This window comes from Saccopteryx leptura, chromosome 7, assembly GCF_036850995.1.
Source record: "Saccopteryx leptura isolate mSacLep1 chromosome 7, mSacLep1_pri_phased_curated, whole genome shotgun sequence".
In the NCBI taxonomy this organism is placed as follows: Eukaryota; Metazoa; Chordata; class Mammalia; order Chiroptera; family Emballonuridae; genus Saccopteryx; species Saccopteryx leptura.
Window position 1 is genome coordinate 12,865,313 of NC_089509.1, and position 14,668 is coordinate 12,879,980.

At 37.2% G+C, this 14,668-nt stretch overlaps 1 protein-coding gene across 4 annotated transcripts in view; it reads right to left on the reverse strand.

Annotated features, from left to right (window-relative positions):
• DPP10 (dipeptidyl peptidase like 10) overlaps nt 1-14,668 on the reverse strand; it is a 680,612-nt gene that overhangs the window by 315,143 nt on the left and 350,801 nt on the right. For all 4 annotated transcript variants that reach the window (XM_066345442.1, XM_066345444.1, XM_066345441.1 and 1 more), the window contains exon 5: nt 1,243-1,317. In XM_066345442.1, coding sequence (XP_066201539.1) covers nt 1,243-1,317 — 75 coding nt within the window. The remainder of the gene's footprint in view (nt 1-1,242; nt 1,318-14,668) is intronic.

Below are 14,668 nucleotides of genomic sequence, written 5' to 3' on the forward strand. Positions count from 1 at the left end.
TAATCTGCTGAACTGGCTTTTCAATATTTACTTTGCTTTTTAATGGTGTGAATTATATCTAAGTACAAAATACTTAACAACCATATACACTGCTTTAATAGTACTATAGAGCTCTAACAAAATTATGAAACCCTAATTCGAATTAGTGTTTTGTTCGTTCAGAATTTTTGGCTTGTCCCACTTTCAGAATTTTTTACAATAGTGAGGCTTATGCTTAAATACCACCTGTAAAGCCAGTAGCTGCGGTCACCATCACAGCCGCCTGGCCTGTGCAGGTTTGCATCTGATTCTGACAGACGGTAATGAAACAACAGAGCCAATAACTGGTGGGCCATTACCTTTAGTCCCAGCTTGTACCCAGTGGGCAAATAAAAACACACACTGGGCTCCAAAACCCACTCATTCAGTGCTCACAAAGCTACTGACTTATCCAAGTTTCCTAGAATCAAAGGTTCTACCTAACCAGCCTTATTCACCTCTGTTCCCCATCTCCTTCTCTCTGCACAAACTCTGCACAACATGGCTTCTCCCTCAGCACTCCGCCATCCTGGCTGCTTCTCCTGTTCTCTCCACGTGGCCTTTCTCTGCTTTCCTACAGCATGGGCTTCTCCTAGAACATAATCACTCCTCTCCCGGAACAACATGATCTCTCTTCCTTTTAAAACCTTTTGGCATGAAAGTCCTCCCCCAACACATATTAACATAATCACGCCCATGCCAAGCAATCACCTGGGCGATGGGCTTCCACATGGGCAGCGCCATCTTTAACAAAGTGAACATAATATATTTTATCTTCCCAACACCACCAAAGGACTATTCACCATAACTTAAATATTTTCACCAGTCCCTTCCCACTGTCCACACTGCCATTCAGGGAAAAGGCATTAAGAAAATTCCCTGATCTGTATACATACACGAAACATCCAAATATAGAGTAAGGCTAGTCTGAAAATGTCAAACTGCCCTATTTGTCGGATTTGCTAACCCAAAACACTCCTCTCTAAAAGAGATAGTCTTGGACCAGCATTGGCACTTGGCTCACTGTCCCAGGTATCTGCTAGTCAGCTATGGAAGAAAGGACATTGCCTAGAAACTTCTCTTGTACAATACTGGTCATTAGTGACCCCTGAAGTTGTTAGACATGCCAAGTTTTCTCTAAGTGAGAAGATACCCAAGTAAACTATGAACTATCACCTGAATTCACCACAATGAAAAGTTTTACCAAGAAGGTCACTGTTTTACCTGTTTGACATCATATGCCAGAAGAACATATTTCAAGTCTGGTGAAACTGAGTGTCTTGATGCTTTGAAGGTTACCTAAAAACAAAACAAAACAATAATCTTTAAAAGCTTAATGACAAAGAGATTAATGTATATTTAAATCTATAAATATTTTCAAAATCTAAATTTTCATAACATTGTTAAATAGTCATTCTCATTCCTGCATTAAATATGCACATACAGATGGGTATAAAAACTTAAAGGCTATATTAGAAATTTTTGCCATCTTTATTTATTTGTTATTACTGTAAAAGTGTTCATATTTTCATTATAAGAAATAAAAATTAAAAACTGATTGAACTTTCTAAGTAACCAAAATGCTTTTATATTTGCATGTTCATAACAATAAAAGGAAACAGGACATTCTATAGCTTCATGATTTTGACTGTATTTTTGTGAAGTTTACATACGTATTTATATTGAAAGAAGACTCATATTAAAGACAGAAACTCTTTCTTTTTGTATTTTTTTTTTTTTGACAGAGAGTCAGAGAGAGGGACAGAAAGACAGGAAGGGAGAGAGATGAGAAACATCAACTCCTCACCCTGGCTCACTAGTTGTTCATTGATTGATTTCTCATATGTGCCTTGACCAGGGCTACAGCAGACCAAGTGACCCCTTGCTCAAGCCAGTAACCTTGGGCTCAAGCTGGTGAGCCTTGCTCAAACCAGATCAGCCAACGCTCAAGCTGGTGACCTCGGGGTCTTGAACCTGGGTCCTCCACATCCCAGTTCAACGCTCTATCCACTGCGCCACTGACTGGTCAGGCTTTTTTTGTATTCTTTTTTTTTTTTACAAAGTGAGAAGTGAAGGGAGGCAAACAGACAGACTCCTGCATGCGCCTGACTGGGATCCACCGGGCATGCTCACAAGGGGGCGATGCTTGGCCCTTCCAGGGCATTACCGCGCTGCAACAAGAGCCATTCTAGCACCTCAGGCGGAAGCAAGGATTCATCCTCACTACTGAGCCAACTTTGCTCCAATGGAGCCTTGGCTGCAGGAGGGGAAGAGAGAGATAGAAAGAAAGGAGAGGGACAAGGGTGGAGAAGCAGATTGGTGCTTCTCCTGTGTGCCCTGGCTGGGAATCGAACCCAGGACCTCCACACACTGGGCCCACACTCCACTGCCTAGCCAACTGGCCAGGGCCACGACAGAAACTCTTTATATTAAACTCCCAGAGTAAAATAGATCAACACAAAAAAACACAAATACATAATTAACTATATATAAAACTATATATAAAATGACACAGTACCTGATTTTATAATTTTATCATTAAAAAGTCTTAATATCAGAAAATAATTTAAAAATAAAATGAAGGAGAATACATTGAAAGTGAGAAATAATTTTATTTGAAGTATAGATTTTATTTAATTTCCTATCTAAAGAGAAGGCAAGCAAATTGAATTGATGCATCAAAAGCCTACAAAATAAAATACAATATATTAATTTTAGACAACCTTTTCATATAGTTTTACAAAGATATACACCTATAATAATTTTGTACACCTTATGTCAAGGTAGTTTTCACAAGACTATTCTCCATGAAGAACAGAAAAGAGTGAAGTCAAGGCTTTCCTACTTAGAATTAAATCCCCAAAACACAACAGACAAAACAAGAAATTCTGACTAATAAGTATTTGGTAAAGTTTGTGTTGTTTTTTGTTCTGGATTCTAAGAACACAGCTCTTAAAACCCTTGGAATTTCCTGAGAAATAGGACTGCCTTTTGTTATTAATATCTAATTTCCTTTTGAACATTCCAGATGTATGCTAATAAGTGACTTCAAGTGCAGAGTGTGGGGAGAGTGGCTAAACAGCTTCTGGGTGGGGGCTGAGGATCCAAACCCCTGATTAGAGGATTAGAACTTCCAACCCTGCCTGGAGGTAGGGTGGGTGGAAGGTCTGCTGATAAAATTCAATAACTTGGCCAATGATTTAATCCATCATTAATAAGTAATGAAACCCAGATTTAAAACAAACAAACAAAACAAAATTCTGAAGGGTAAGATTTGAAGACACTCCCTTGTCACTAAACATATCAATGTACTAGGAAGTTGGAACACCTCCAGCTCCATAGAGACAGAGATTTGGACTCTTGAATTCACCCTATTTACCTCTTCATCTGGCTCTTCATTTGTACCCTGTTTGGCAGATAAGATATATTATGCTCGCTCACTTGTTAAAGATGGTGCTGCCCACGTGGATGGCCATCGCCTAGGTCTGTGATGGCAAACCTTTTCCTAAAAACTGCCCACTTTTGCAGTGCTGGTCAACCTGGTCCCTCCTGTCCATTAGTGGGCATTCCAGCTTTCATGGTGGGCCAATTGTGGCGCCATTTGGTTTCTCCGCTACCGCCCACCATGAAAGCTGGAATGCCCACTAGTGGGTGGGAGGGACCAGGTTGACCACACTGCAAAAGTGGGTGGTTTTTATAAAAAGGTTCGCCATCATGGGCCTAGGTGATAATATTAATGCCCTTCTTGCTTGGGAAGGGGCGTGGTTGTGCTAATGTGTGTTGGCGGAGGGCTTTCACACCAAAAGGTTTTAAAAGGTGGAGCTAGGAAGCCATTTGAGGAGAGTGATCACGTTCTTGTAAAAGAAAGAGCCCATGGTGTAGCAGGGCAGGGAAGCCATGTGGAGGAGGCAGTAAAAATGGCGGAATGGTGAAGGAGAATCCAGTTGGTGGAGGAGAAGGAAATGGGGAACAGAGGTGAATAAGACTGGTAAGGTGGAAGCCTTTGATTCTTAAAAAACTCGGAAGAGTCAGTAGCTTTGTGAGCGCTAAATGAGTGAGTTTTAGAGCCCAGTGTGTGTTTTTACTCACTTGCTGGGTATGAGCTAGAATAAAGGAAAATGGACAGCCAGTTTTCAGCTCTGTTGATTCCGTACTGTCTGTCTGAATCAAATGCGAACCTGCGTTGGCCAGGGGCTGTGATGGTGGCCGTGAATACTGTCTATACATAACCTTTATAAACCAGTATCATAAATACAATTGACCTTTGAACAATACCAGTTTGAAGTATATTGGTCCATTTATATGGGGATTTTTCTTTCAGGAATTACAGCCTACTCTTTATAACTGTGGCTCAATATCTGCAGATTTGACCAATCAGGATGAAAAACAGTATTTCTGCATTCACCACTATGGTCTCCAACCTGTGGATTCCCAAAGAGGATAAAGTACTGTTTTCAATTCCCAGTTTGTTGATTCCACTAATGTGAATTACCTACTGCATCAGGGGTCCCCAAACTTTTTACACAGGGAGCCAGTTCACTGTCCCTCAGACCGTTGGAGGGCCTGACTATAAAAAAAAAACTATGAACAAATCCCTATGTACACTGCACATATCTTATTTTAAAGTAAAAAAACAAAACGGGAACAAATACAATATTTAAAATAAAGAACAAGTAAATTTAAATCAACAAACTGACCAGTATTTCAATGGGAACTATGGGCCTGCTTTTGGCTATGGTTAATGTCCAGTTCCATATTTGTCACTGCTAGCCGTAACAAGTGATATGACGTGCTTCTGGAGCCCTGACGTGTGCATCCAGCGTCACCAGAAGTAGTACTGTATGTGAGCAACGCTGCGCTTTGCTGACCACCAATGAAAGAGGTGCCCCTTCCGGAAGTGCAGGGGGGCGGATAAATAGCCTCAAGGGGCCGCATGTGGCCCTAGGGCTGTAGTTTGGGGACCCCTGTACTACAGAGTCAAAGTTATACAAGAGTTTTCCATTGTGTAGGTGTTGGTACCCTTAACCCCCATGTTGTTCAAGATCAACTATATAGCACCTTCTGGGAGTTATTCTAGCAAATTATCAAACCTGAAGGGGGATTGTGGGAACTCCTAAATTTGTAGTCATGTTCTGTGGAAATGTAGGTAACCAGGGAACCAGAGACTTGAAGCTGTGATCTGAAGTGGGGGAAGTCATTGAGTCCTTAATCTGTGTGGTCTAGACTTGAATTGAATTGTAGGTCACCCAGTTGGGGTCAGTGAATTATGATGGTTATAAGATAGTTTAATATCTGAGCCAGATTTGCAAGACAATAGAGGGGTCTGTGAGAAAATACTATTATATTTCGATGCCAAAAAGTAAAGATTTTGTCCATATACAAGGTGGGGCAAAAGTAGGTTTACAGTTGTGAGTATGTGAAACAGTTTATCCTTGTATTATTATTAATTATTGTATTATTTTCCATATGGACAACTGCAAACCTACTGTTGCCACACCCTGTGCATCCATTGTGTACAGCCCATGTATAAGACACTTTAGAATGTCAGAATAATCACTGTCATTCATAAAACCAATAACAATGTCATTCATAGTTTTCATAAAACCAATAACAATGGAGCTACCACTGATCTACACTAAGCTCTAGAAATTGCTTACATTTCTGTAGTTCTCAATAATCCTCAATCCTCCTCATGGACAACACTGTGAGGTGGGTAGCCCCATTCTTATTTTCTTTCTCTCAATAACTTTCCATGTATTGAAATGTGATTGCCATTAGTTGGTGGGGAATTTAGGGTGACATGAGAACTAAAGTCCTTCTCTCTCCACATTACCACATCAGGAGGTGTACTGTTGCACACTAAGGAGTAGTTTATTCTTATTTAAAAGTTAGTTAAGAGGGTAATGCCGCCTGACCAGGCAGTGGCGCAGTGGATAGGGCGTCGAACTGGGATGCGGAGAACCCAGGTTCGAGACCCAAGGTTGCCAGCTTGAGCACAGGCTCATCTGGTTTGAGCAAAGCTCATCAGCTTGGACCCAAGGTCGCTGGCTCAAGCAAGGGGTTACTCAGTCTGCTGAAAGCCTACGGTCAAGGCACATATGAGAAAGCAATCAATGAACAACTAAGATGTCACAACAAAAAAAACTGATGATTGATGCTTCTCATCTCTCTCAGTTCCTGTCTGTCCCTATCTCTCTATCTATTTCTGAAAATAAATAAATAAATAAAAAGAGAGTAATGCCATCATTCTGTCCTATGGAGATTAGAAAACAAACGCTAATGCTGTCATTCTTAAACTTTTCTCAGGATCGCAGAGGAACACATGTAACACAAGAATATAGGAGCAATACCTTTCATAAATCCTACATTATCCTGAATTAGCTTTTTTGGTAAACCAGGAGAAGTTTCTTTCTCTTTCCCTTCCCCAAAGAACTTCCTTGTCTGAAGTCTGAATTATTTAAAGAAAACCTCACCTCCCTAGTCCCCATCGACTCTCATGTGATGTTCCTCATATAAATTTACTTCACGCGTTCACAGGTGCCATCTTTACCTCCAGTAACGTTTTAGTATTGTTTATAGTTCCTACAATTATCCAGTCTGGCACTTTATTAATTATCACTATACTACCTCCAGCTTGTGCAGGGCTCATACACTGGGAAACTTTCCAAATACTTTTGCAGGGGCCAAGCTGCTGAACCATCTCTGAATTTAGAGAGTTGTACTCAGGCCACTGGTGCTGCATAGGCTTGCTGACAATAACATGCATAAGAACACATCCTAGCAGCTTACTCAGGAAACATGGAAAGTATCAGGCAAATCCCTCCTAACATGAATGTTATTATATGTTGTGTCTGGGAAATTAATTCCTTCTAGCAGCCACAGGAGATCCCTGGGTCTACACTGACCCCAATTATAGACATAAATATAATTTGGTTAAGTGTCAATTTTATATGGCTTCAAATTAGGATTTTGAGAAATTCATTGTTGCAAGTCATGCTATTAATCACCTCATTGCTATTGAAATAAATGAATGCAGATATATTTTCTACATGTGTTTATTGGTATTATTTAGTCATGATGCCTACCAGTGTACTTTCTGACCCTGAACATGGAACAAAGAATATCAAAATGCCTAAACTCTGACCAGGCGGTAGTGCAGTGGATAGAACGTCGGACTGGGATGCGGAAAACCCAGGTTCGAGACCCCAAGGTCGCCAGCTTGTGCGTGGGCTCATCTGGTTTGAGCAAAAAAGCCCACCAGCTTGAACCCAAGTTCGCTGGCTCCAACAATGGGTTACTTGGTCTGCTGAAGGCCCATGGTCAAGGCACATATGAGAGGGCAATCGATGAACAACTAAGGTGTTGCAACGCGCAATGAAAAACTAATGATTGATGTTTCTCATCTCTCTCCATTCCTGTCTGTCTGTCCCTGTCTATCCCTCTCTCTGACTCACTCTCTGTCTCTGTAAAAAATAAAAAAATAAAAAAAAATAAAAATGCCTAAACTCTGCAATCTAGGAATGTTTGGTTAAAGCCAAGCAAGGTAAGAATAAACAGAAAAATATACACACAGGTAGTTAACTGGACCAATTAAACAAGGAAGATGACATTTGATCAAGTTGAGAAACAAATGCACGCTTTCAAGAAGTTTAAAAAGATTACTTGTAGTACTGCTTTTGTATGTATTATTCTGTTGTACCAAAATTCATTTATTGAATATTCAAACTACTACAAGCACTATGGTAGGCACTAAAAGTGCTAAAAGTTGAAAAATAAAGTCCACTAGACTCTTCTCCATCCCATATTGAGCAAGATAAGGCAAGTACTATTTTTCTGTAGTCCACAGTAGAGCAGGAACCCAAAACTCAAATGCCTAATGGACTGGCTATGTAGTGGAGGAATTAGCTTTTTGGGTAAATTGATGACAAATGGAATAGTAGTAAGGCTGCCTAAAAGAGGCAAGAGTTCCTTAGCTCTCAATAATCATCCCCTTATAGGTAAAGTATATATAGACTTATTTATTTTTATTTTTTTTTATTCTTCTGAAGTGAGAAGCGGGAAGGTAGAGAGACTCTCAAGTGTTCAAACAGGATACACCTGGCAAGCCCACTAGGGGCAATGCTCTGCCCATCTGGGCCACTGCTCCACTGCAACCAGAGCCATTCTAGCACCTGAGGTGGAGGCCATGGAGCCATCCTCAGCACCCGGGCCAACATTGCTTCAATGGAGCCCTGGCTGCGGGAGAGGAAGAGAGAGAGAGAACGGAGAGGGAGAGGAGTGGAGCAGCAGATGGGCACCTCTCCTGTGTGCCCTGGCTGGGAATTGAACCCGGGACTTCAACACGCCAGGCCGACGCTCTACTGCTGAGCCAACCAGCCAGGGCCCAAGTGTATATAGACTTTTAGTTGTTCAAGTTTTTCAAGATAATCTTGTAATCAAGTTTTAATTTAAAATCTCATGGCTTAAATTATAGCCCAATATTTTTAAGTTTGGGGGGGCAGATTCTGCCTCAGGGTTGCCAGTTTGTATTTTCTGGTTAAGCAACAACTGCCCTAAGCATGAGGGAGGGGAAGAAAGACAACATGGGATTTCAAGACCAGACTGGTATCCTTTCCATATATTCAGTGGTAATATACATAAAAACTTCATGAACCACTGTTTTCCAGTTAAATAAAATTATAGATAACCTTATAATAATAACCTTCCTGAAATGCACAAGTAGCTTTAAAAGATTCTTTGAGATGTAGGGGCCAGCCCCATGGATTACCCCTAACATTAATAATGTATGCATTATTCCCAACATAAATATGGCAGAATATTCACTGTTTTCATGATTGGTGAAAATTAAAGCCACGAAGGCAACAAAATCAAATTTGAACTTAGAACAATTACTCTGGTAGGTGAGTAGAAAAGGAGCTGGATTTGTTGACATCTCGATGTCATAGATCTGGGAAGAGGCTCTCGTGACAATGCAGGTAAGCCGAGTTAAGATGTGAGGAAGAAGCAAGGGCACAAGCAGGACTTTCATGCAGGAGACAAAGGAACTTAATAATGAGCTTTGAAGACTAGAAAGAATCTGTACAAAACCAATTTTGGGCTTTTCAGTGTTTTATCAGTCACTGACTATTGCCATGAGAAGCTAAGCTGGGAAAAAGCAAAAACAACAACAAAAAAATGTTTTAGGAAAATTTTAGAGGTGTTATGGTTATATTCCCTTAAAGACATCCAATAGGGATGCACAGGATTTCTGGAGTTTAAGAAAGATATCTAAGAGTGTCATCACTAATGTTATGTGGAGTATTAGGTGAAAGTTTATGTTCAATGCAAATCTGACCTCAATATATAAAAGGGCGAAACCTCTCAAAAAACATGCTCTGCTAGGGGTGGTTCAGTAACAATGGAGTTATTATGGTTTTCATTTATTATCACTTTTATTCTTTATACATGTATGTTTTTTTCTATTGTACTTTTGTTCAAAGTACTCACCTGTTGTAATACCTTTTCTTCTTCCTGCTCCTTATTCAAACTGTATTTCTTTAAAATATCATTCAAATTCTCCCATTACCCTCCCTTGTCCTTTTCAGCTCAAGTGATTCATCTGACCTCATATACATATAATTCTATGTGCAGTTCATCTGCTCATTGATCACTGTTTCAAGATTGTTCTTCTAGGTTGTTTGGAACTGCAATTTACATTTTTTATTGTTACACTAATGTCCTCATTATGAGGCTCCATTGCAATGATTCACTCTTGTCAGTAGCATTATAACTAGAAAAAGGAGATAATGACGGTGCTCCAAGATGTCAGACATTGTAGATCATGGCAAAAAATCATTAAACGTATACTTAAATGGCGGAAGTGCCAGAAGACGTAAAATAAGCATTTGTAGGACTTGAGGCTAAGGAAGGACTGCGTAAGGGAGAATAATAACAGATGGGATAAAATGAACAGTTTGGTAAGAAGGACTTGGTTGCCTAAGACTGAGAAATGACAGAAGCATAGGAACTGTGCAGTTTGCTTGTGACCATGCACAAGCTGGTGACTAAAAATATCTATAGACATCTCTATTACAAACAAACAAACAAACAAATAAATAAATAAATAGATAGATAGATAGAAAGTTGAGCTGGAAAATCCTCAAAGCTTTAAAGTATAAGGGTGCATATTATCAACACTTAGAGAATGATGAAAACAAGAAGGCTGATCTTAGTGGACCCGCTGGTGTTTACTTCCTATTCTCTCCACCTCCACCCCACCAAACTCCCCACAATATCCCCCCCCCTCTCTCTCTCTCTCTCTCTTTCACACACATACACACATATACACACACTCCTTATGTTTAATTTATTTGGACTGTAACTTTCCATCATTAAAAATTTCATTTTTAATTTATTAATACTTGACAAAAATGTTTTTAAAAAAGTATCTCTTATTTTATAAAAGTAAAATATTAATTTTTCAAATATATGATTCAGCATATATTATTAATATGTTTCTTTTATAGTGCAGTCTATTAAGTGATCATGAAATATGCATGAGAAATGTTTTTAGAAAGTTGACCTTAAGTGGATAGGTGGAGGGAGATGGTTACACTCAGTGGATAAAGAGGAACAGACCAAGAGAAGCCTGAAGGCAACTGAATTATAGTTCATGGTATAGGACAAGATGAGCTCTTTTTCTCTGCCTGACTTCAAATAAAAGGAAAGAGGAAGGGGCAAACAGATTTTTTTTTTAATTGTGTAACTCTGAACAAAGCCAGAGCTATGTTTATATATAAGGAACTTTATTATTATTATTATTATTATTATTATTATTATTATTTTAGTATTTTCCCCATGTTCTTAGATGCCTAGTTACCCATAGTGCTTGAATGATATTTCTTTGTAACACCTACAACATTCACATTGTATATTCAAAATACATGGCTTTTTACTTGGCACCTGGCGACTTATTGATACACAGTATTTTGTAAAATATCTTTGCAGAAAATATCATAGTACAAGTAATGTTTAAGACTATTCAATCAGTATCTACTAACCTATGTAGAGTGGCTCATATCTCTATTACTCAATAAAAGGGAACAGCCACATGAAGAGGTCACTGATTTGAATATAGGCCATACACTAAAACTTTTAAAAAAAAATTTTTATTTTTAATAGAAGGTGAAAACTAAGGATCTCTAAATTATTTTAACTTCTTTTTAAAAAAGAGAAAAGACAGGAGACTGTGAGGAGAAGAATTCCAATATACTTCCATTCCAAAAGTCAATAAGAAAAATTTGATTGAAGAAAGAAGGAAAGAAATAGTGTAAGTTGCATATTTATGTAAATCATTTCTTTAAAGTTTGGTTTTTGCTAGTCTACTGATTCTGCACATTGTTTTAATGATTTATAATCATATTTCAAACATGTTCTCTTAAATGCTGCTGTTACATTCAGGTACAGCTGCAATAAAGAATACACATGTATAAAGGCATTAAAAATTATGGAAAACCTAAAAAACATCACATTAGAGTTTCTGGATGAGTTTTCTCATCATGGCCTAACATAATGCATTCAATATAATGCTTAAAAGTTGTGATGAATGGAATAGAGTTCTCCAGGAGCAAATTTTTTAAGGTCATTTTTGTTATGATGTTCCATCCAGTTAATATTAGAGAATATGATTTCATAGAGCTAAGTAATAAAAGTCATATTTAAAATATATGCACAGTTCAAGCATTTGTGTCAGTAATATGATTTTATTTTTGGCATAGGCAAGAAGATGGCTACTGAGAACCTTGTAATTCCTGTATTTTTTAAAAAAAAAAAAGAAAAAATATAATAACTAATACTGCTTTAAGAAAAGAAAATTAAAATTATTTTCTAATGAATCAAAGGCCCATTTAAAGTTCATATGATGTAATTAATTAGTTTAGCAGTATCACTAATAATTTCCTCAAAATAAGAGAAAACAAAGATTAGTAACTTAAAAGAATATTATCTGTTACAGATATGATATATTCTGGTATATTACTCTCTAATACCATATTTGCTATTTATGTGTTCTCTTTATTTTGTATCTCTAATAAAATTATTATAACATATTTTTACTTATTTGTGATTTCTTTTATCTTAATGGACCTTGGGTGTATACAGTTAAATTAATCATATCTTGTCATTTGACATAGTGTCATTCATGAAAAAAATCAGCAAATAGTAAAATTAGTCAGTCAAAAAAAGATAAGTATCATATGATTTCACTCATATGAGGAATATAATGAACAAAATGAACTAATAAGCAAAATAGAGACAGACTTACAGACAGAACAGGCTAACAGCTGTTGGGCTGGGGTGGTACTGGGAGGGGTACAGGGATTCAGCAAAAAAAAAGAGGAAAAAACTAATGGACATACACACAGTGTGGTGGTTGCCAGAAACAGGGTTGTTGGAGAGGCAGAGGAGGGCTGAGAGGGGTTTGGATGGGATGGAGGAGGGTACAGGAGGGATAAACGGGGATGGAGGGAGACTGGACTTGGGGTGGTGAGCACACAGTGCCGTGTACACATGAGGTGTTCAAGAAGCACGCACCTGAAACCTGTATTGTTGTGTTATCCAGTGTCACCCCAATAAATTCAATTAAATACTATTAAATAAAAACACAGAACGGCTAGTAAATTTTCAATATCAGATAAACAACAAATACGTTATAGTAAATGAAAGTAATGACAAACCATATAACCTTGAAAACAACATGAAAAGAATGAAATATCCTGTAGACGTCATGAACATAAGTGAACCACAGCTGAATGAAAATATGCATAAGTCAGTAACAGAGTACTGTGTGCCAAAAGAAGAAACAAGATTATGGACTGCCTCATGCCTCTATTACAAGTTCAAGGGCAACTAAGATGAAATAATATGTTATATAAGCAAACATATGTTTATATATATGTGCAAATATATATAAAACTCAGTTTGATATATATGTGTATGCGTGTGTATATATGTATATAGTTTTCTGATTTGCATATGCAACCATCTTCTTATGGTACATATCTAAAGAGAAATATGTTGGTCACAGGGCATGTGAATGTTCTACTTCACACAAAAATGACAAACTTTTACCAAAAGTAAAAAAACAAACAAAAACAAATTACAATCCAGCTAGCAATGTATAGGAGACCCTGTTCTACACACTCTTTTCAATACTTGGTAATATCAGAGTTAAGTTTTACCAATGAGAGAGGTAAAAATAGTATCTCCCTTTTTGGACCACAATTTTTCTATTTATTAATTATGTTAAGCATCTACTTATTCATTTATTAATAAATGATAGTTCATTTTTAAAAAGTTTATTTACATCTTTTGCTCATTTTTCAATTGAATTGGAAGACCTTTTTTTCTTTTTCCTTTTCCTTTTTTACATTAATTACATTAGCCTTTCTCAGTAAACTAATGCTTTTCACCATGCATTTATGATTTACTGCTTGGCATTCTTTAGTTTGCCAAAATATCAGTACACTCTAATTTTAATAGGATTATAATAGACATAGGATGCAAACAACAAGATATAAAAATTAAGAAGATTCTGAATAAGCAACTCATTTGAAAAGCACAGAATAACAAGACTTGAGTTTTTAGCTTTGAATTCAATAGTTTTTTAATATATTAACAGGTGGACTATTACACCTATGCTCAAGAGGCATAATTAGAAGGAAAAAATTGACTCTCCATTTCTTTCTCATCTGTCACTATCCATTTGATTTAATAAGAAGATATCATCAACATCTCTTCTCCGCCAAAGCAAACAGCAATAATAAAACAAAGAGTAATCTCACATTTACTCCCTGCTGGCACAGCACTTTCTCTTTAGTTGGGAAAGAAGAGGGGTCTATAAAATCAAGTCCCATCCAGTGAAATGTGACCAAAAACAATAATTTCCAGAGTGTATCAATTTAAGAGTTGAGCTGTTATTTCTTAACCTTGCATTTTAATATTCTAAAGCCAAAAGCCATTTCTTTTAGTGTTCCCTTTATAAGAAATGTTCACAGTTTCAGTATTTTTGGAAAATGCTAAGATCAATCCATTTTCTTCCCATTTTTATATGTCTATATAAAGATTGCATTAAGCCTGGAATACAAAGAAAGTGTTAAGTTTGCATGTTTCTTTTTTTCTTGCATTAATTTATTTTACTTAAAAAATTGAGGAAAATTATAAGGGGTACATTTCCAACACCTTTTGGGGTAAATGATACCTCTAACTTTTATTAAGTAGGTATTTAAATCTGAATGAGTGCATTATACACATTTACTTACCTCTCCTCTCATTGTTACACCTTTCCTAACACTCATCACTCATTTCATATTCCACCAGTTAATAACAGATACAGGTCCAGTAAGAGATTTGAAATACAAACAAAATTGTTTCATTGGACTTTAACAAATGATGATGAATGAATAATTCCAGTAAGGTTCAAGCTAAGTAGAAATATCTAAAGGAAAATGTTTGCTGCACGAATATTATTTGCTAAGTCCCAATTTTAAAAGCTTATGCAAAAAAAAAAAAAATTCAAGGAAATAAATGAACCAACTACCAATGCACATATGACAAGTTTATGCTCAGCCTCACTCAAAATTAGATAATTGCAAATCAATATAACAATTAAGTG